At 49.0% G+C, this 19,765-nt stretch overlaps 1 protein-coding gene across 1 annotated transcript in view; it reads left to right on the top strand.

The window, feature by feature from the left end:
- MAML3 (mastermind like transcriptional coactivator 3) overlaps positions 1-19,765 on the top strand; it is a 399,902-nt gene that overhangs the window by 371,740 nt on the left and 8,397 nt on the right. The window contains 3 exon segments of the mRNA XM_040626328.1: positions 14,921-14,984; positions 14,987-15,123; positions 19,407-19,491. Of these exon segments, the coding sequence (XP_040482262.1) occupies positions 14,921-14,984; positions 14,987-15,123; positions 19,407-19,491 (286 nt within the window).

Here is a 19,765-nt window from a genome sequence, read left to right as displayed (position 1 = left end):
CAACGGGCGGCCCAGAATTCCTTTAGATGAACCGAGACAAGAGCGGTCCTAGCCCAGGACAGCCGACGCCAACCTCCCCCTCCTACCCCCATTTTCCCTGGGCCTTTTATTACCTTTACTTGGTCAAAGGAGGAAAGCAATCTGTCTCTCTTCTACTTGTTTAATAAAAGAAAACATAATCATAGTTTGACACATTACTTTTGGTGGATGCACAGAAAGAATATCCTAGATTAGAAAGGGAGCGAGGAGGAGGGGGTGGGGAGGCAAAAGGAAAACAAATTGGCTGCCTGCAGAGGTCCAGTGTCAGACGTCAGAGGAATCTTGTTCCTTCAGACGCTGTGGGAAAGACCATGGCAACGAGGGGCCCAGAGAGCGAGAGAGACAGATGGGGAGATTTGCAGCCCCTCCCTCAGATTAAAGACAGAACAAATAGGTGAAGCAATCCATTTTCCAGAGCCCGGTGGTAATTTCAGAGTGCTGTAGACCAGAGTCTCTGCTTCTCCTCCGTGTTGTCTCAATAAGGGGTAGGAGGATTTTCAAAGAGAAGATTTTTTTATTTGTTCACCGAAGACACCTAGTTTCCCAGTCACTGATAAAAAGCATGTTTTCACCAGGAACCGCCAAACGTATCCTTCAATCATGAATGTTCAGTGGCCTAACTGGTTTTGTAGTAATTAGCTGTTTTGTTAGAAATTATTTGCACTATCATCTCCAGCTTAGATTCTAAACATTGGTGTTATAAATGCAACTTTAACTCTCTTACGAAACTATATCACACAAACAAGATTTCGCATGAAGACCGAAAGTGATTTTCTGACTGTTTTTAAAATCCACTATGGAATTTAAACCTAGGAAATACTTAGGTATCACACGTGTTATGAATTCTACTTGTCATTTTTAAGCCGCTCTAACTGGGGACCATCTAACGTTCATTATTCTTTGTCAGGCCTTCTTGAAGAGTTAAGTCAGACGCTTAGCAGGAAGTAGAAAGTTGGGAGAACACGTGAAGGAAGCACAGAAATGAGAAGGTTTCTTCTTCTCAAAGAAGTTTGGGTCCTATTTCCTGTTACTGTCTGGCATGTTCTCCTCAGCCCCCAAATATATTGTGAGGGCTTGGAAAATACGCCTACGCCTACTGTCCTACTCCCGGTTCAAAGCGAGGTGGTATACTGTATTCACATTTAAATAAATTCAGTTGTGAAAAAGGAGGGAGGACAAAGAAAACTGGATTCACTCATGTTCACGCCCGATTTTTAGGCGGGGATCACATTCTTGGGCCAGATTTCCGGTAGCGACGTGAGGGCAGAGTGAGAATAACACAGGCGTGAGCAGGAGGCGGCGAGAACCAGTGGACTGGGCCTTGACCCCAGACACTGCGTACGGCGAACAGTGTGAATTCCTCTTCTTGCCGAAATACACCTTAACGGTTCATTTGAGTCGTCACTCCTCAGTTCCCACAGTCAGTAACCAAGTCTTGGCCACCTTCCCCTGACCTCCTGGGTGGATTACTCCAATGGCTGCCTCTCGACCCAGCCCCCCGACTTTTCTCCTTCTGATCCAGCCCCATTCTGATCCCTGCGTTACCGGATACCAGCTTAATCTTATGAAAGTAACGCTTTGATCATTTTATTCCCTTTGAGAGACCACTGTGGCTCCCCGTCTGTTGGTTGGGTGGCGTGTCTGTGACGGCATTCGGACCTGTCCGTGGCCAGACCACCAGGCGCAGATTCCCTCCCACACACCCCAGGGCACACCTCAGCTTGGAGCCTGGGCGCAGCCGCTTCCCTCCTGCTAGTGACTCTTCCTTCCTTCTCCTCTGCTCATTCCTGGTCAAGTGTGCCCATGTCCATGAAGCTCTTGCCAAGCAGAACCAGAGAATTTTAGCACAGGTGGGCCCTAAGCGATCACCTGGGCAGGTGTCCTCACTTTATAAGGGGAAATACTAAAGCTCAGAGATGTTCAGTGACTTGCCCCAGGTCAAGCCCTAGAACCCGTGTGTCCCCCACTCCACCCCCTTTCTGCCATGTAACTGTGACTATCCCAGGTCTGACCAGGCTGGCTTTATGGAAATCCTGTGGAACCAGAGCGCGTGCCACAGGCTCACCTTTGACGAGCCGGAATCATTTTCCAGCTTTTCAGTGAAGGGAAACCTGGTCTCTCCCCTGGGACTTCAGCATCCCACAGGACCAGGCCATGGCGGCCCTTCTCTTAGATTCCAGCCACAACGCCTGCCATTGTGCCGGGGTGCAGGGGGCCCTTGGGAGTTCCTAGAGTAATCAAAGCATTTTTTAAAGTGGAATGTTTTGCCTGAATTGAAAGAAAACTTCAGTGGCAAATTATACACAATGTCCTCGTGCTCAGATTTCCGGTGGGCGGTGTGTGGTGTGGGCCTATTTTCAGGGTGATGGAGGCACTTTCGCCATGGAGCGGCAGTGCCTGAAAAATCAAAGCGAACCTGTGAGCACGACCCAGCCCCGTGCATTTTTGTATTCTATTATGCAAGTTCAGGTGTGACTCGTTTGCTTCGTTTTGTTTGCTTGTTTGTTTGTTTGCTTGTTACCGGGGGCCAAGTATTCTCTAGGAACAACTGAAACTGAACACCATGACGGACGTGCAGTACCACACAGCTTCCAGGGGAGGCGTAAGTCTCCACGCTCTCGAACCGGGTCCCTGGAATTACGTGGGGTGAGCAGGCTTGGCTGTACATTTTACTGACCTAGGTACCCTTTCTTATCAGAGTCCTTCAGCAGAAAGTGCATCAGAGTATTCCAGACCTTTCTAGGTTCCCACCTAGGGTATGTGTGCGTCTGCCTGCAGAATATACTTGGACTCTGTCCCCAACAAGCCTCTGGGGAGGTACTCAGAGTGAGTGGGACCCTGCTACGGCCCCAGATGTTTCCATGGCGATGGGGACTGGGCTCTGAGGCACAGGGCTGACCCCTCCATGTGGTGAGATATCCCCCAGCACCCTTGCATGGGCATCGACTCCCCGGGGGGCTTATGTTTACGAACTAATGAGGACTTAGTGATTCCTTCTTTCCTTGGAAATTCTCTACAAGTACACCTAAAAAGGAAAGAAAGATAGGCCCTGTCAACCTTTTTTACACGCTCCTAACTATGAATTAAGAGGAGTGTTCACTGGCATAATATAGAAAGTAATCTGCGTAAAAATTAAGTCCTGGGAACCTAAGGTAAATAAAGAAGGGAGTCTCTCACGCGATGGCTTTTCCTGTGTGTCACGTAAGGGGAACCCGAGACAGACGTACAGTTCAATTTAGAGGTTCATTCCCCCCCCACCCCACTCCTCAGCAGGTTTTCAGCCATGTATATTTATCTTCAGCTTCCAGAAAAGGTTTGGTTGACTTGGGAGGGATTTCATCATGGCTGATTGAGAAACGGTCTATTCTTAAGTTGGGGGAGGAGAAGAAGCACAAGGGAGAAAGTAATCAGTTGGACCAAGGTCAAGGAAACTAAATATGCATATTAGGGAAATGGCCAAAGGTAAGGAAAACTAGATATATGATCCTTCATGCTGGGGAAGCTTTCTCAGGTTGATAAATCCCCTGAGCAGCAGGTTGGCTCTCCCTTTCCTACTCGGGCATTAATCACCCGACCCTCCTATTCTGATTTTGACCTCCTACCTAGGAGCAGTCAACCTGGAGAGAAGTGGCAGTTGGGAAAGCTCTTGGAGGAGGTGTTGGTTGGGGGGCGGGGGCAGGGTGTGTGCTGGGATCACCCAGCTCAGGGAAGCCCAGAGGAGCATCAGTCAGCTAGCTAGAGGAAGAATTAGCACAAGAAACTCTGGGGAAAGGGGGAGGGATAGGCGCTTGAGGTGATACTATGATAAGGTCAGACTTGGCTGTAGCTTCTGACAGCAAGGAATAGGAAACAGCGATCCAGCCCGGGTGGTTAAGCAGAAATGCTGATGCTTTCAGTGGGAATAAATGGCAAAAGATAACGGACACATCACCCCCATCTTAAAAGCCCATATGCTGCTGTCAACACGAGTGGATTTATTCCTCACTAAAATGAAAGTTTCACGTAACTTCTCCAACATCCTAGGGTCTGATTCCATGTTTAGCTCTCGACTTAGTTTTCATGCTAAGCAAAAGGGTATTTTCCCTGATAAGGCTAAGGAGCTGACCTGACCATTAAGAAAGAAGAAAAGAGGAGCTGAAAATGTTGGCCCTACTTAAAGCTTCTAATTTCCACATTATTATTAATATTGGTGCTGATGAGAGCAAACATTTATGAGCACTTGCTGTATGCCAGGCGCTGTTGAATCATGCTACCCGAGTGAAGTTCTGATAAAATGAGTGAAAAGTTTAAGCTCTGCAGAGGCTGCTTTCGAATCGTTTCCAGATTCTGTTATCCAGGATACTGAGCATGGGAGGTAGGAGTCCGGGGCTGCGCTTTACTGCAGCACAGGTGCAATAGAGGAGAACCTCTGGGGCCCGTGTTTCTTCTAAGACGATTTTTAGCCCACTTTGTCCCCAACTCTTCTCAAGGTTAACAAAAGACCCTAGCCACTTCTATTTCTTTGAGTCGCCAGATATAGTTACAAAACAAAGAAATGCCAACGGGGTTAAAAAAAATGTGATGTTTTTAAATTATTTTTAAAAATAGTGTGGTGTTATACCAGTCACAAGATAAACATGGGACTTTAAAAGAATATTAATTCAGGGGCGCCTGGGTGGCACAGTCGTTAAGCATCTGCCTTCGGCTCAGGGTGTGATCCCGGCGTTATGGGATCGAGCCCCACATCAGGCTCCTCCGCTGGAAGCCTGCTTCTTCCTCTCCCACTCCCCCTGCTTGTGTTCCCTCTCTCGCTGGCTGTCTCTCTCTCTCTGTCAAATAAATAAATAAAATCCTTTTTAAAAAAGACTATTAATTCATAATGGACTTAGAGTAGCATGATCTTGTAACAGGTACAACTTAAAAGCATAAAATAGAAGGTACCTTCCAGTTCTGTCAGTGTTTCTCAATGACCCGATGTCAGACCTTGTGTGAAGACTAGAGCTAACAATCTAAACTCGAGGATCATTGAAGAGGTCAGATCAAGGGTCCAAAGACACCTCCATCCCTGTCTGCTGATAAGCCCTCCCTGGCCCTGTGGGAGACCCTCTTCTAGACTTGCTGCTTCCTCTGAGAATCTGGTTCTCAGCCCCAATCTCTAACCCCAGATTCCTAAATGTTATTCCTTTCTTCCCTACGTTCTCATTCCCTCCCCAAAGTCCCGGCCTCCTCCAGCCCCACAACTGCTGGCCTGCCTTCTGCTCTCGGGAGTGCGGCAAGGCCTGCCCTCCTCTCAGAGCCTCGGGGTGATCACACCTGGTTTGCCCACAGACAGGTTCGGCAGTCCGAAAAGCTGCCGAACAGGCTGACCAGACAGACCCTCCCTCTGGCATCGTCTCCTGTCTCCTGGAGCGGGGAGCACCGAGGGCCAAGCGCAGGCAGCTTGGTGGAAGGGGCTCTTCCCAGGCACTCAGAGCCCCTGTCCCTCCGCCACCCTCCCCAGGCCGCGAAGAGGATGGAGGAAGTGCCCGCCTCATTTCACAGCACGCCCTCCCCTTGGGCTCTGTGCTTTCCTGCCCCCCCCCTCCTGCCTTGTAGTGGTTGCCGCAGAGAGCTCCGTTTGGCAGCGTGGTAATGCTCTTGTCTATAAATGGAAACATTGGCCTGTCTCCCAGTATAACACAAGATAGGCCGCTGCATCAGTTATGCAATCTTTGCTGTGATGACTTCATCAGAAAGTGGGGGAGGCAATAAAAGAGAAAGGTACAGTTGGGGGGAACAGTAGCTCAAGAGAAGAACTCTTCCCAGCAGCTCCGCTGAAGACAGCTGAGACTCCTTCCTCCCCCTCTCTATTTTTAAATCCAGGGAAGAAAGGCAGCAAACATTGGGTAAAAAAAAAAAACCCTAATTCCTGGAGCAGCTGTCAAACCACTTGCAGCCCATGTGTCTGTCCCTCGGGCCACTTGGCTGCGGGCAGGTGCTGTGCCCGCCTCTGTGGGGCGGGTCTGGCCGCCCCTGGGGCTGGGGTCTTCTTACAGCCCCCGCGGAGAAGACAACGTGTAGAGGAATGATGATGGCTTTTCACTCACTGTCTCTCAAGTTCAAGATAGGGCTGGCTCTGGCCACGCTCTGGAGAAAAACCACAGACAGCGGGGTAGTGCGGCACAGATAGGCTCGTCCTGGTGAATCGGTGAATCGGAGAATTCTCAGAAGACAGCGAGTGCCCGTCAGGGCCTTCTCTGGGACGTGGGAGCTTTCTGCGGAAGCGACGACAAGCTGGCCCAGTTGCTGAGCCTGGAGCTAAACCCCGTTGGTTCATGTTCATGCCATGTCCGGGTCTGTACATGTCAAGTACCCGGGAACTGCTACTTAAGCATGTCTGTAGCACACCCCACAGCATACGGTGGGCTCAGGTGGAGAGAGTCCCGGTCCCAGCCACAGCCGGGGCCCCTCTCGAACTCACTGCGGTCCATCCACGTCTGTTTAGACGAAGTATGCTTAATGAAGGGAGGGAGGGGAGCTCTAGTTTAATGAATCCTCTAAATGTTGACCATTGAGGCTGTTTTTAATTTTTGCTATTCCAAATCCTTCGAGCTTTTCCAGATCAATCTTTGTACAAAGCTATGACTATTTCCATGGGATGAGTCCTTAGAAATGGAATTTCAGGGTATGATGTAGTCAAGTCTTTGATCACTCTGTCCCCCTACTCTGGAAGCTATTCCCCTCCTATCTGCTTGAGCCACTCTGAGACCTCACTTCTTCTGATCAAGTCTTCAGTCCCCTCCCCAGGCGCAGTCTCTGTGCTCTTGTCCTCCTTGTAGAAGGCCCAGGGACCTGCCTCATGCTTCCTTCTCGCTGCAAAGATGCCATCACTGCCCGGAAACTAGGGAAGCCTCTATCTTCATCAGAACTTTGGAATCCTTGAAAACAAGAAAACAGGCCCTTTTTCTTTTCCTTTTGTTTCTCTTTTTTCTATTTTTTGACAATTTAAAGACTTTATTTTTTGGAGCGTGTTTTAAAAAATAGTATTTATTCAAAGTAATATTTTCATAATAGAAAATCCAAAAGGGCATAAAAATAAAAATCACTTATAATCCTTGTCTAACATGATTATTCTGTGAGTACTGTTTTAGAAACTGCTTTTTCCCCCTTGTTCACTATATATTGTAAGCTTTTCTCTGTGTGATTAGACAATCTAAGAAGGCATGATTTTTATTGGCTGCCTAGTATTCACGGTATGGATGTACCATAATTTATTTAATCAAGCTCCTATTGTTGCACACTAATGAACTTTTAACCGATTTAGAGTTGCTTTGCTGGTAGGATTAATCACAACAAAGGGATCAAAAGGACTCTATAATTTAGATCAAAGGCAGAGGGAAAGCGTAACTCTCAAAGTTGTGTTGCCACCGGAGGGACCTATGGTGACTATGTTCAAAGCACTGATAAGGGCAAATGGTATTTTTGTTGTTCTTACCCCCAAGTAAGTCCTTGAAAGCCTGACCTTCCAGTGGTGGATACATCTAGTCCTGTGCTGGACTGCCAACTTTAACCCTTCGTATCATCTTCCCTGGAGGGTCGTTTCCTGTAGCTTGGAGAAGCCATCCATTGTAGCGCCATCTTTTCTTTCCTCCTCTCCATTCATATATGATACTGGTGTAGGCTACAACTGATCACAGACGATTTAGCCAGTTCACTTCAGCAGACATTTACTCTGTTGCAGCTGTGGACCTAGCTCCCTGCTGGGTGCTGGGAGACTCACACAGAACCTATGGGTCTGGCAGATATACTGCCATAAGGATGTTGTGCCTCCAGAAAACTAACTTGTAAGTATTTGGAAGGCGGCAACTTTCTACTCTCCTGTGTTACTTAGAAACAGTGGTACAATCACGTATGTAACATCACCATGACCATGGAAAGTATAGTATTGTATACAGAGAGAAGAGCTGGGAGAAATACAAAAACACATCAAAATATTAACATGATTGCCTCTGAGTGTTTAAAATGAATATTGCTTTTCTTATTCTTTACACTTTTATACAATGTTTCAAATACTCCCCATGATGGGGGGGAGGGATCCAGAACACATGTATTTTTTAAATAGTTAAGTGGATAGAAACTCCATTCTGGTCATTGAGAACCTAGAAAGAGAACCAAGTTTAAAGTCTTAGTCCTCATTGTTTGGGGAGCTAAGCTAGAAACAGAAACACAGCTCTTTCCTCACCCTGACTTTGTAGGCCTGCATGATCAAGAGGTTAAAACAGTAACAGTAGTAATAGCAAGCTATTTGTTATGTGATCATAGGGCCAGCCGCTGGGCCTATGATGGAACGATGTTGCTACCCGGGCTTAGTGGGTTCCTCCAATGTAAACTGCTCCTTCTTTGAGGTTGAACAAAGAATTTAGCAGGCTTACCGCTGGGCCTCAAGTCACTGCCGTTTCAGTGATAAGCTTCCCAAATTGGGAAACTGGCTCAAAACTTAATCATCATGGGGACACAACCATCACAGATCATAAAACAAACCTTTATATCCAACCTTCTTCAATAATTTGCAGAAACAGAGGGCTGTATACGAGATGGGCCCTGTTGGGGCTCTGCTGTGAATGTATTGTAAGCAACTCTTCACACCCACAATGAAAAGTTGTTCTGGACAAGGACAAAGAAAGTCTGTAAAAGAAGCCACCATCCTGAAACCAAGTGTCTGCCCTGACACTTGATCGACTTCAAAGAGAATTCTAAGGTTTTATTTTATTTTGTTTCTTCCTTCCACGTATGGTTGAATGGTCTAATCTTATGCCCTTTCTTTAAATGTCAAAGTTGATAACACAAAGCCATCCTAATTTTGGGTATCAGGCAACATAAAACACGATGCATATGTGTGTGCTCTTTCAGCTTCATCCTTTGATGCCTGTAGAGACTCTACCTTTTTATTCTACGCCCACTCCTCTCTCCCCCCACCCCCTTCCCACTTCTTTTTACTCCACAGTCCTCTTGGGTGGTCAGCTCAATTTAGACCAGATGCATGTTATGGTCAATGGAAAAGCGAGCATCCCAAAGACACCACCACCAGCTGTGGGCCATCAGACAAGTTCCTTAACCTCTCAGAGACTTGGGGTTTTTTCATCAACAAAAGATGTTTAATTCTGCAGGTGAAAGAATCCAGTAGGCACCGCATAAGTGTAACTTGTCTTCCTCCGTTGTTGCTTCTGGTCTTCTCCATGTTTGAAGAATCTTTTCCAACAGAGGAAACTCTCCTCAAAGCTCTCCATCGTTCTAGCTTGTATCAGACCAGGAGATGGGAAGTCCCCGGAGGCCTCTGCTTCCTGCCTGAGCAAAGGAGTTCAGTGGCCTCACCCCTTCCTCAGTCTTGGCTGCTGCCCCGCCCCCATGGCCGACTTGCAGGAGTACTGGCCTTCCTGGAAGAATCATGGCCATGGGCTCCTGACAGAATTCTTGGGTTTGCATTGCCTGAGCAGCCCTCTGAAAATTTAAGAGTTTTGTTCCAAATGCTGAAGAATTTGCAATAAAAACCTAAGCAAAGTCTGGCTTGCTTTTGGAAGTGCAAGATTTGCAATCTAAATCAGGGCCCAGAGTGCTCAGATGCCCAGTCAGTGCCTGGAAACTAGGAGTACTATTTGCCCCAGTGGTTCTCAAACCGTGGGGCATCGTCATTACCAGGGAGCGCATGTTAAAGCGCTCCCAGAGGTTCTCAATCCGTAGGCTGGGGGTGGGGGTGGAGCCTGAGAATTTGTATTTCTAACAAGCTCCCCGGGCGATGCTAACACCCCACTTTCAGAACCTCTGACTGAATTTAGCCCACTATTGTTCCTGACCTGCCCAAACCGGAAGTGGGGGAGGCGTGAGCATCTTCTTAGTCATTTTCTTCCTACAACTCTTTCACCTCCAAAGTTTCCATTGGTCAAGGGAGGAGTTTTATGAATACGATCTTCATCTGAGGAGGTGGGGACTGAAACCGAGAGGTCAGATGGCTTCCCAGAGCCTCAGAATGCCAGTTCACCACCCTGAGACGAGTCCAGCAGGCTGCAGTGGGTGTCGGATTTATCCTGCGCTGCCCTCTGACAGAGAACCCACCAAGTGTGATGTTCTGCGTGAAACGTTAGCTTCCACCTTTGAAAAGACTTCCTTCTTCTGAAACTTAAAACTTGAATAGTATCTTTGCAGGAGAAAGCCTCTGGATACTGGTGATTGGTTGGACATAGGAGCCTCTTGATGTAGAGAATCTAGGCAAAATTCTCTTGGGGCTGGCGGTTGATTTTTTTTCTTTTTAATTGATCCAGTTCAGCGTGTGTGGAAAGCATAGATTTGTTTTCTGGGACATCCATTTTATTTATGTAGGAAAAACTACATGAACAACCCTCCTCTCTCCTCGCTTGCCCTCCGCACCCATTTCCTTCCTGGCCCCGGGCGCGCACGGTGTGCGGGGGACCGGCGAGATGCGCCCCCGGAGCGCGCCCGGCTCACCCGCTCAGCAGCGGCGCGCGCCGGCCGAGGACCTCCGCGGCCCCCGGGCGACTAGCCCGCGCCCGGGACCGCCTCGTCGCTTTCTTTGTTAGAGACGCCTGCGCTGAGAGGCATCTTCGGGCCTGCCGCCCCACTCCTGACTTCTTAGAGCCCCCTAAGGACTTGTAAGCACATAGGATCGAGTCAAGAGGCTAAATTACGCCCCAGGGGACTTTTTAAGTAAAATCCTAAATTTCATTTAGGCTGTTCGTAGGCCATGTGATTGCAAAGACTCAGAGCCGAGGCCGCCCTCCCGCGCCGGCTTTGTGCAGCCTGGGCCGCGGGGAACTCTGCCCCTGTCGGACGGTCAGCCCCGGGGGCTGCTGGACGCCGCTCGCCCTCCCCTCTCCGGGCGCCACCGCCCCCCCCTCCCGCTCCCAGCCCTTCCGTTTCCTTCCCCGGCCTCCCCACCCCGACCTGAAATCTCCCTCCCCTCGGGCTGGAAGGAAAGTCGGTAATAAGAAACCAGTTCGGTGTCAGTCGGAGAGAGGGGGGGAGATAACCCCAGAGATACACGGCAATGGAGAGAGAACTCATTTTGTGTAAAGAGGGCCTCGAGTCACCAGGGAATTCCTGGATTGTCTCAGGCTGTCGTGTGTGATGTCCATCACGCCGTGCGAACACCATCTGCTCGGTATTATGCTCTCAGTTGCCAGGCTACCTGCTGTACGCAGTAACACTTGACTGCCTGGCTCCACGTTCGCAGCGTCCGCCCAGACGCGCGGGGCGGGGGGCGGGGGGCGGGGGGCGGCGGGGGAGGGGGGAACAGGAGTCATGATTAAGCCATCTGCGGGGGGGGGGGAGCGCGGCGCGGGCGGAGCTGGCGCTGCAAGCCGGAGCGCCGGGCTGACACCACCATCTGCTGGGGCAGCGGGAGAACAGCAGCTGCTCCTTGTTCCTCCGACGAGGCCCGCCCGCAAACGGCTGAAGCCCGGGGCGTCCTCGAGTCCCCCAGTTCCCCCCCAGGTCCCGGCACCCCGGCCCCGTCTCCCCCGGCGGCCTTTCGTGAGCCCCCTCCCCGCAGCCGGCGCTCTTTGGTTCCCCGCCAGCAACCCCGGCCCCTCTCACCCAAACACTACGCTTGTTCTTGAAAACACTTAAGAGAAATAAAGCTTCGCTACGCACAGATTTATAAATAAACAGCTGGCTGCTCTTGGGAGATATTTTACCACAGCTGTTTTTTGAAGTAGAAAACGGCCTCTTTGGAGGAGGTAGGACGTTTTTTACACCTCCTACCTCTCTCCAGCCCTTAGAACATTGCTAAGATCTTTTCCCTGGAGAAGAAGCTATGTAAAATGGGTTCATTGGTTTTGATTTTTTTCCCCTTCCCTTTATTTTACTGAAAAGTGAGAAGGTTTGGGGAGTAATGAGGGTCTATGTAGCCAATTGCATTTCTGAGGAGAGGCTACTGAGAAGGCAAGGCGGGGTCGTTGGGCAGGGGGCGGTGTGGAGAACGAGCCAGTAATTAAAACTAAAAATACTGCATCATTTGGCTTCAAGGCATTACATTTCTCTGACGAAAGCTCAGCCTGGTTTTCTCTAATTGCACACGCAGTGTGTGTCCTCCTTAGAAACAAGAGCGGTGGCTTGAAATCCTGAAATTCAACTATTGCTCATTAAGCCCTCTTAGACTGGAGGTTACAAGCTGCCCTGTAATATGAAACAGTTAATGGCCTCAGCCAGCTCCATTTGTAAGGCTGGTCACTTGTGTGCTTCACACTTTGGAATACAGACTTGAGGCTGGGGCTCTCCTCGTCACTCACCAGCTGCTGAATGCATTAGAGCTTGTTGGGGAAGTCCTAAAGGCCTAACAGCCTAGATTCAGGGATGTTTCTATGGAAGGCAAGCCTTTAAAATGCACACGGCCCTCCCGTCCCTAGGTCTTCAGGTCTTCTGCAAGAAACCCCAAGGCAAAACCTTTGGAAGAGAATCATTTGGAGAAATCCATAATCCTGGGAAGTAATACCCTAACTATCTCTTTGGGAAGTCCCCCCCCCCCCCAAACAGGGGCCAAAGTAGCTGGATGTGTCTACATTACCATCTCATTTCCCTCTCCCTTACTTTCCAGGGTGGAGAAAAGGCTAGGAAAGCAACAAGTGACTACTTAGCACTTCTGGGCATGCTCCCCAGCTACCCAGGGCTGGTCACACAGGACAAAAATATCTCAAAGTGCCCAAAGATAAACAGGGCCAGCCCAAGGCCAGCCCCCAGCCCTCTCATAAAACTAGCTGAAGCAAATTTTATCTTCCCTTGGGTCTCATTTTTTTTCTCTCTCCTCCTTATCAAAACTGGAAAATATCAAATATACTGAAATACCCAGGGGGAAAAAAAACTCTGTATTCTGTATTTTTGCTGATTGGTTAACTGTTTATACTTCAATGTGAGTTCGTTTGTTAAAGTGTTAAGTCAATCAGCCATTTGTTTCTAAAGGTGGCAAGAAGCAGCTTTATCCCGGAAAGAAGGGCTTGGAAACAGGAAGCAAGTACTGGGGGGGGAGGGGAGACTCTGAAATATCTTGATGCCTGTGGGGGTCAGGCCTAAAGGAAACTTCGTGGTAGTGTAAAGGTTCCTGGCATTTTTTAGTATAAGTTCTTTCTCACATAAATATTTCACAGCTATCTACTAATAATTGTCTACTGAGAAAATATACAAAGACGAAAAGGGTTTTGCAATAACACTTACATTTGAAAAACAAAACACAGTACGCGTACAGGAGACACACTATATATTTAGTCTACGAGCAATTCTTCGGTGTACATTTAGCACCACCGACCCGCGGTCTGGGAAGGGCTGGGCTAGTGGAAGGAATACTAAATTTAGACTCAAGATCAGTGTTCCAATCCTGCTATTTCCGAGTCTTCCATTGGCTAAGTGTGACCTGGGCTACTGCACTAACTCCCCAGGACTTCTTGGCCTCTGGTTCCCAGGTGAGAGGAGTAATGGATTTTTGTTTGTTTTGCTCCTGGCGTTTGTGTTGGTGGAGGGAGGGAAGAAGAGCCCCTGAAGATGTGGTTGCGGTATCCCGCTGCTGGACAGAGAAGCGTGAGTGACTGAGCACCACACAACAGAGGGAAGGCCCACGAGCCCCGGCTGTGGGGAATCGGGTCCAGGACTGTGTCTCCAGGAGAGCCACAGATCAAACTCAACTGCATGTTTTGAGAGGACAGTCCCAGCCTGCCGGACTCTATCTGTACCAAGGAGGTAGCAAAGCAGAAGTAGGAAAAAATATTAAGATACAGTTTGGATACAAAAATATTTAAATAACTATAGAGTTATTCATATTCGTGTCTTACTATTTCGGTCTCATGATAGTACCTCATTCTATGACTGGTGATGTCCTTCCGTGTGGACCCATTTAATTTGTGTTCATCTCAGACATCAGATCCTCTGTGTTCAGATTAATTACTTGAAACTTGAATGAGTTAAAACGAACATTTGTGCAGAATATTCAATTTTCAGACAATATTTGCCATTACCAGGTGCACTTGGTCGATGAGCAGGAAAGGAACTATCTAGAAGAAGAATCTCATGGTCACTTACCAACTCTTCCCATCAGCTGTTTTTCCCTGGTCTACACTGTCTGGCTGTTATGGGCTTCCCCTCTGAGCACATTCTCCAAGCAGTCACTAGATTCTGTGTGTAGTTTTCTACCACTTTACTTCCTACTCCTTAAGAACCAATCCTTAAAAGTTGCCATAATTTGACTGAGACAATTGTAGAATCAAAAGACCCAAATCAACCCCCACATTATAAATTGTCCCAGACATCGGAGGCTTGGTTCTATTTTTAAAGATGTCGGGAGATTACGTAGCTTTGTTCAGTGTAACACATTCCCAGTTCTCACCATCAACAACTCCCACTAGAGGATTTTTTTTTTTTACATATAGCAAAGCGTTCAAATGTTGCAATTAATTAGAATGCCATCAAATAGATCTATCGATTAATAAATTCCAGAATTCTTCTGTTAATGTCTCTCCAACTAGCTAAGAAGAAGTCTATTTAGGCCAGGTGGCCAGTAAAGGTTAAAAGGTAAGGTCAGGCTATCTCGTTCCAGACTCGAAGTGAGCCCAGCCTGAGGTCTTCGTCCCTTTCCTTTGGAGGAATGCAGAATATGAGCTGATTACCTGGTCTTTGTCCCTTAATCAGTCCCATCCAAACCAGACCAGACTTGCTCTCGGATGTCCCAGAGCCGTCCTCTATCACTGTCCCCCTGTAGCTCTCCAGTTCCACCGTGCTAAGGCCGGATTTGAACATTACGGGGTTGTTTCTGTGGGATAGAACGTGTGCCACTCAGGGCCCCTTGGGGCCACGAGCCAAGGCCTCTGCCCCATGCTTCCTTTCAGTTATGAAATCTGTGCATTCTCTTGTCTTCCTGTCCCCCCAGGAGCAGCACCCCGTTGGACTGCCCCGGACCACAGGCCCAATGCAGTCCTCGGTGGCCCCAGGCTCGCCAGCCAGCCGCAGGCAGCCATCATGAAGCAGATGCTCATGGACCAGCGGGCCCAGCTGATGGAGCAGCAGAAGCAGCAGTTCCTGCGGGAGCAAAGGCAGCAGCAGCAGCAGCAGCAGCACATTCTGGCCGAGCAGGTAACGTGATGCATTTATCCAGCGCCTGCTGTCTGCAGCAGAGTTCCAGGTCATGTCCTCTGTCAAGAGAGTCACAGTTGAGCATTTCCCGGGATCACAGGACAGCCTGCAGAATTTAGACCTTTCAATTAGTTAGGCTTTTTCTCAGAATGTATGAGTTTGTTCTTAAAAGACGGGCTTCAACCATCCATTTGAAGGCCCATTTGCTGGAGACTTTTCTTCGATTCAGGCCTGACTCCTTTTCTTCTGGTTTCTGGTGCAGGGGTCTGTGCCATCAGTGTGGGGGTTGGGAGGCTGCCTCCCATTCTTCATAGACGCTAATATTTCTAGTATGAAGAGAAAAAGAAAATAACTCAGAGAACTTTGTTTCTTGAAGGAAAATGTCAGGAGGTGGGATTGAGGAGAATTCTACAGAGTTGGTCATGAACAATGGGACAGGAACAATAGAAGAAGAATAGGGCCCACAGAACTAGCTGGAAACCTGAACTCAGGGTCACGGAAAGGGTGCAAACTTAAGAAAATTCCCAACAGCTTTAAAACAGCTCAAGAAATCTTTGAGTTAAAGGAAGGCCTAACACAAATAAAGCCTTACCTTAGGCATCTTTGTCCACCCTTGCCATATAATTCCTCCAGCTTTGAAAGCAAGCCTTCCCTGAGAGCTGCTTCTGTGGGTTTCAGTGTTCTGTTTCTCAAGACGCCCATGCCTGATTCAGTGTTACCCCAGGAAAGGCCTGAGGCCTTCCATAAGAGATGCCTAGCTGTCTCCTGTGGGGTCTGCACGGGGCAGCTCTCTCTGATTACAGGAGGTAGGTGTGAGGTTGTCATGGGAAGCTTAGAGCCCACCGGAGCTCTGCCTGACATTTCCCCTTCCAGAATGTTCCTAATACAATCAGAATTTTGGAAATTTATCAAGCATCCTTCACTACACACACACACACACACACACACACACACAAGATACTGTGTGGGATGCAGCCATGTTGAGGTCCCTACGAAGAGCAGTGGTTCAGAGTAACACCAATCATCCCCCAAATAGAAAAATTGTACTGTTGAGCACAGTTCACTTATGTTCCCTTCTTCGCTTTTGTTCCTGAGCAGCTGTGTAATTATCTCCCTTTTTACCAAGGTCAGTCAGCCGCCTGGCAGCTCTTGTACAAACAAACCTCTCTCCCTCTCACCCTGCATAAGGTGTGTGACAAGGAACCATGCTAATATCTCTCAGGCAGTGATAAATGGAGCTGCCGAGGGGAAGCGAGGCTTAGGACATCCTCTCCTCAGCCAATCCCAATGCGTTTCAGGTGCGCCTGATCCTTCGTGCGCTGGCCTTTGATGTGTGTGCTGTGACCAAGGCACAAATAGGAGACGGGGTGACCAGGTAGAACGCCGTCGTGCCCGCCAGGGGCGTCCCACTCGGCGAGGGCAGCCACACCTCAGGGAACTAGGAGGGAAGCAGAAGAGTGGATGAAGAAGAGCTGCCCCACAAGGGTCCCCAGACGGGGCGCTGAGAGAACAGGGCGCGCCTCAGAACCCAGGACACACAGAGCTCCTTGGAAAAGATGGGGCAATGGGTGTAACTCTTTAGCAAGTTGTGGAAACCGAGGGGCTCCTGGGTGGCTCAGTCGTTAAGCGTCTGCCTTCGGCTCAGGGTGTGATCCCGGCGTTCTGGGATCGAGCCCCACATCGGGCTCCTCCTCTGGGAGCCTGTTCCTTCCTCTCCCACTCCCCTGCTTGTGTTCCCTCTCTCGCTGGCTGTCTCTATCTCTGTCAAATAAATAAATAAAATCTTTAAAAAAAAAAAAAAGTTGTGGAAACCGAGCCATGAAGAGGGACCGAGGAAAGAACAGTTTTACTCAGACTCAAAATATGTCCCATCTTTTGCTTGTGGTCTGGAAAAACCTCTCACCCCCTCTCTTCATCCACCAGGTTGGGTTTAAAAATTTCCCAGCCTTCTCCTCTAACTGCTTGAAGAATCACGTGGAATAATGCGTGTAAAATTCTTTAGAAAGTGTACACATGTGTGTGGGGATCTGTCATGTGACCCTGGTGTCATGGAGTGTGACATGAGAGCTGCGGCCACAGCTGTGAGCCCCAGTGGGACTAGCCCAGAAGTGAGGCTGGGAGCGTGTCAGCCCCACATCTTACCTGTGCCCGGAGACAGAGCAGACCAGCGCAGCCTCTTGGGGGGTCATAAGTGGTGAGCTGTCAGCTTTTTGTTTTGAGAATGAATACTGCCAACGCCAAGCTGACTTTCCTGGGCTCTGCAGCAGCAGTGAAAGTGCCCTAAGAATTTCAATCTCGAAAGCAGAGTATTAGAGATCCTGGGATTTCCTGAAGGGACACGTGAGGGAAAGTCAGAAGGATTTGCGATCTTGTCTATCTTTGGGAACTTTAAATGATTCTAGTGATTTAAGAATCAGAGCGGGTTGAAAACAGGTATGAATTAATGTTTGATCCTTACTCTCAAAGAGCACGGAGCAAGTCACCTCTCCTCCATTCACAAAGGTCCCACAGAACCTAGAATTTTAGGCCTGAAAGAAATATTGGTGATCATGAAGGCTTTTGTATTTTACCTGTGAGGAAACTGAGGCCAGGTAGCTCATGGGATTTATCAGAGATGGCAGAGCTTAGAGAGGCAGAGCCGGGGACTGGAACTGGAGCCCCACCCCCACCCCACCCCAGGCCACCCCAGGGCTTATTCGCAGTGGGCAGTAGGACACTTAAATTCGTACATAATATGAGAAGTTTGGCTGAGGAGAAGCTGTAAGTGCTCAGTTTCCTCTCAGTCATGCCCTTCTATTGCTGCCTAAAAGATTAGCATGGTTTCTTGTCTACACTTCATCTACACAATTAATTAATTTCAACAGTTTGTGCAAAACACCCTGGTAGGCACCACAGGCTGGGGTGAGCAGAGCAGAGGCTTTTCTTTTCTTTGGTTGCCAGAGTGCTGGCTGGCCTTGTGCAGAAAAAGAAAAGAGAAAAAGAAAGAGAAAGAAAATTATAGAGCTGCCCAGAAACAAAAACAAGAGGAAAAAATAGAAATAAACACATGTGTTAAGAAGTGGTCAATGTGTTATTTTTATAATGAACACTTGAAAGAGTAGGGCCCTTGTTGTGTGTTCTTTATAAGCCGAGCAGACGGAAGGTGCTCCATGAATATTCAGCAAGGGCAGGAGGAGGTAATGAGGAGCCGAAGGTCACGCAGCTACTTGATGGCAGACCGGGAACTCAAACCCCTTTCTCTGCTCTTTCCACCTCGCTCTCAGTTTCTTTCCCTTTCACACACAGCGTGGTAATGATCATAATAGCCTTTCCAGTAGACTGGTGCCAGCGCTGGCAGCACAGAACCCCCGGGAGTGGAAGAAGAAAGAGGAAATCGCCAGCCTCCCGGCTCCTGGACAGTGGAGTCCCACGCGGTTTCCTGAAGGCACTAAACGCTGTGTATTGTACTTGCGGGGGAGTATCCTCCAGGCAGTGTGGCCTCGTGGGATCCGATGAGCCTTTTTTTTATAGCCCCTGAGAATCCCAGCTTCCTGTACCGGAAGCAGCTCTTTAGGTCATTAAAAATGAGTTGCTTGTCCCTTGCGCTGGGTCCCACAATGCTGAGCGAAACCTGCAAGCTGATGGTAGGTAGTCAAAGTCAAAACCGCCTCCCGCGGTGCACACGCCTCACGGGCCAGCGGGTCTGCCGGACGCTCCCCGAAAGACACGGACGAGGATGTTCCTAGCGGCGGTAGTTGTGACAGCCAAAAACTGGAAACCCTGAAGGCCCTAGGAGAATAGGTAAATAAGTCGTGGGCTAATCATCCATGTGACGGAATACTACTCAACAGCGACAGTGAACAGACCACAGCTACGTGCATCCACATGGACGAATCTCGTAAATACAGTGATGACCGCAAGAAGCCAGACACCACAGCCAGACTCCACTACGTTGCATAAATCCACTTACACGAAGTACAAAAGCAGACATCACTAGTCTGTGCTGTTAGGTCAGGAGAGCAGTCCCCGGCCAGATGAAGTGGTTCCCTGGGGTCAGTAATGACTGGAAAGGGGCATGCGGGGCTCCAGGCAGAGTTCAGTTTCTTGATCTAGATTCTGTTTACCGGGAATGTGTTCGCTTTGTGAAAACCCATCAAACTCAGGCCTTGTGCACCTGCCTGGATGCACCGTATTCCTCAACACAAAGTTTAGTGTTGGAAAAAACTGCCTTCCTCAAAACTGCCACCATATTTCATTGCCTCTCCCCATGTCACCTCCCTGCCCTTCTTGTGCTGTCATTCTAGCAGCTGCAGCAGTCCCATTTACCGCGCCAGCACCTCCAGCAGCAGCGGAATCCATACCCAGTGCAGCAGGTCAATCAGTTCCAAGGTGAGGCCAGTGAGCCCTCTTCCGTTCTATGCCGTCCAGCCGTGCCGTGTAAGTGCGAGTGTTGCCAGGGGCATTGCCTTCTGTGCTGGGCTCGTGTTCAGGTAACATGAAAAATGTTTAAAGTGAGGGTACCAATCTGTCAGAATGCATTTTTGGAGTCCTCTGCTGTGCCAAGTATTAACTTTTGGGTGGCTGGTCCCAGAAAGGTCCTGGTTGGCCCCAGGACGGGTCAGAGTGGCCGCGGGGGGGGGGGGGGGGGGGGGGGGGGGGGGGG

Source organism: Ursus maritimus, unplaced genomic scaffold (assembly GCF_017311325.1).
Source record: "Ursus maritimus isolate PB19 unplaced genomic scaffold, ASM1731132v1 scaffold_11, whole genome shotgun sequence".
In the NCBI taxonomy this organism is placed as follows: Eukaryota; Metazoa; Chordata; class Mammalia; order Carnivora; family Ursidae; genus Ursus; species Ursus maritimus.
The sequence above is the reverse complement of the archived record's forward strand: the minus strand, read 5'-3'. Positions and strand labels throughout refer to the sequence as shown.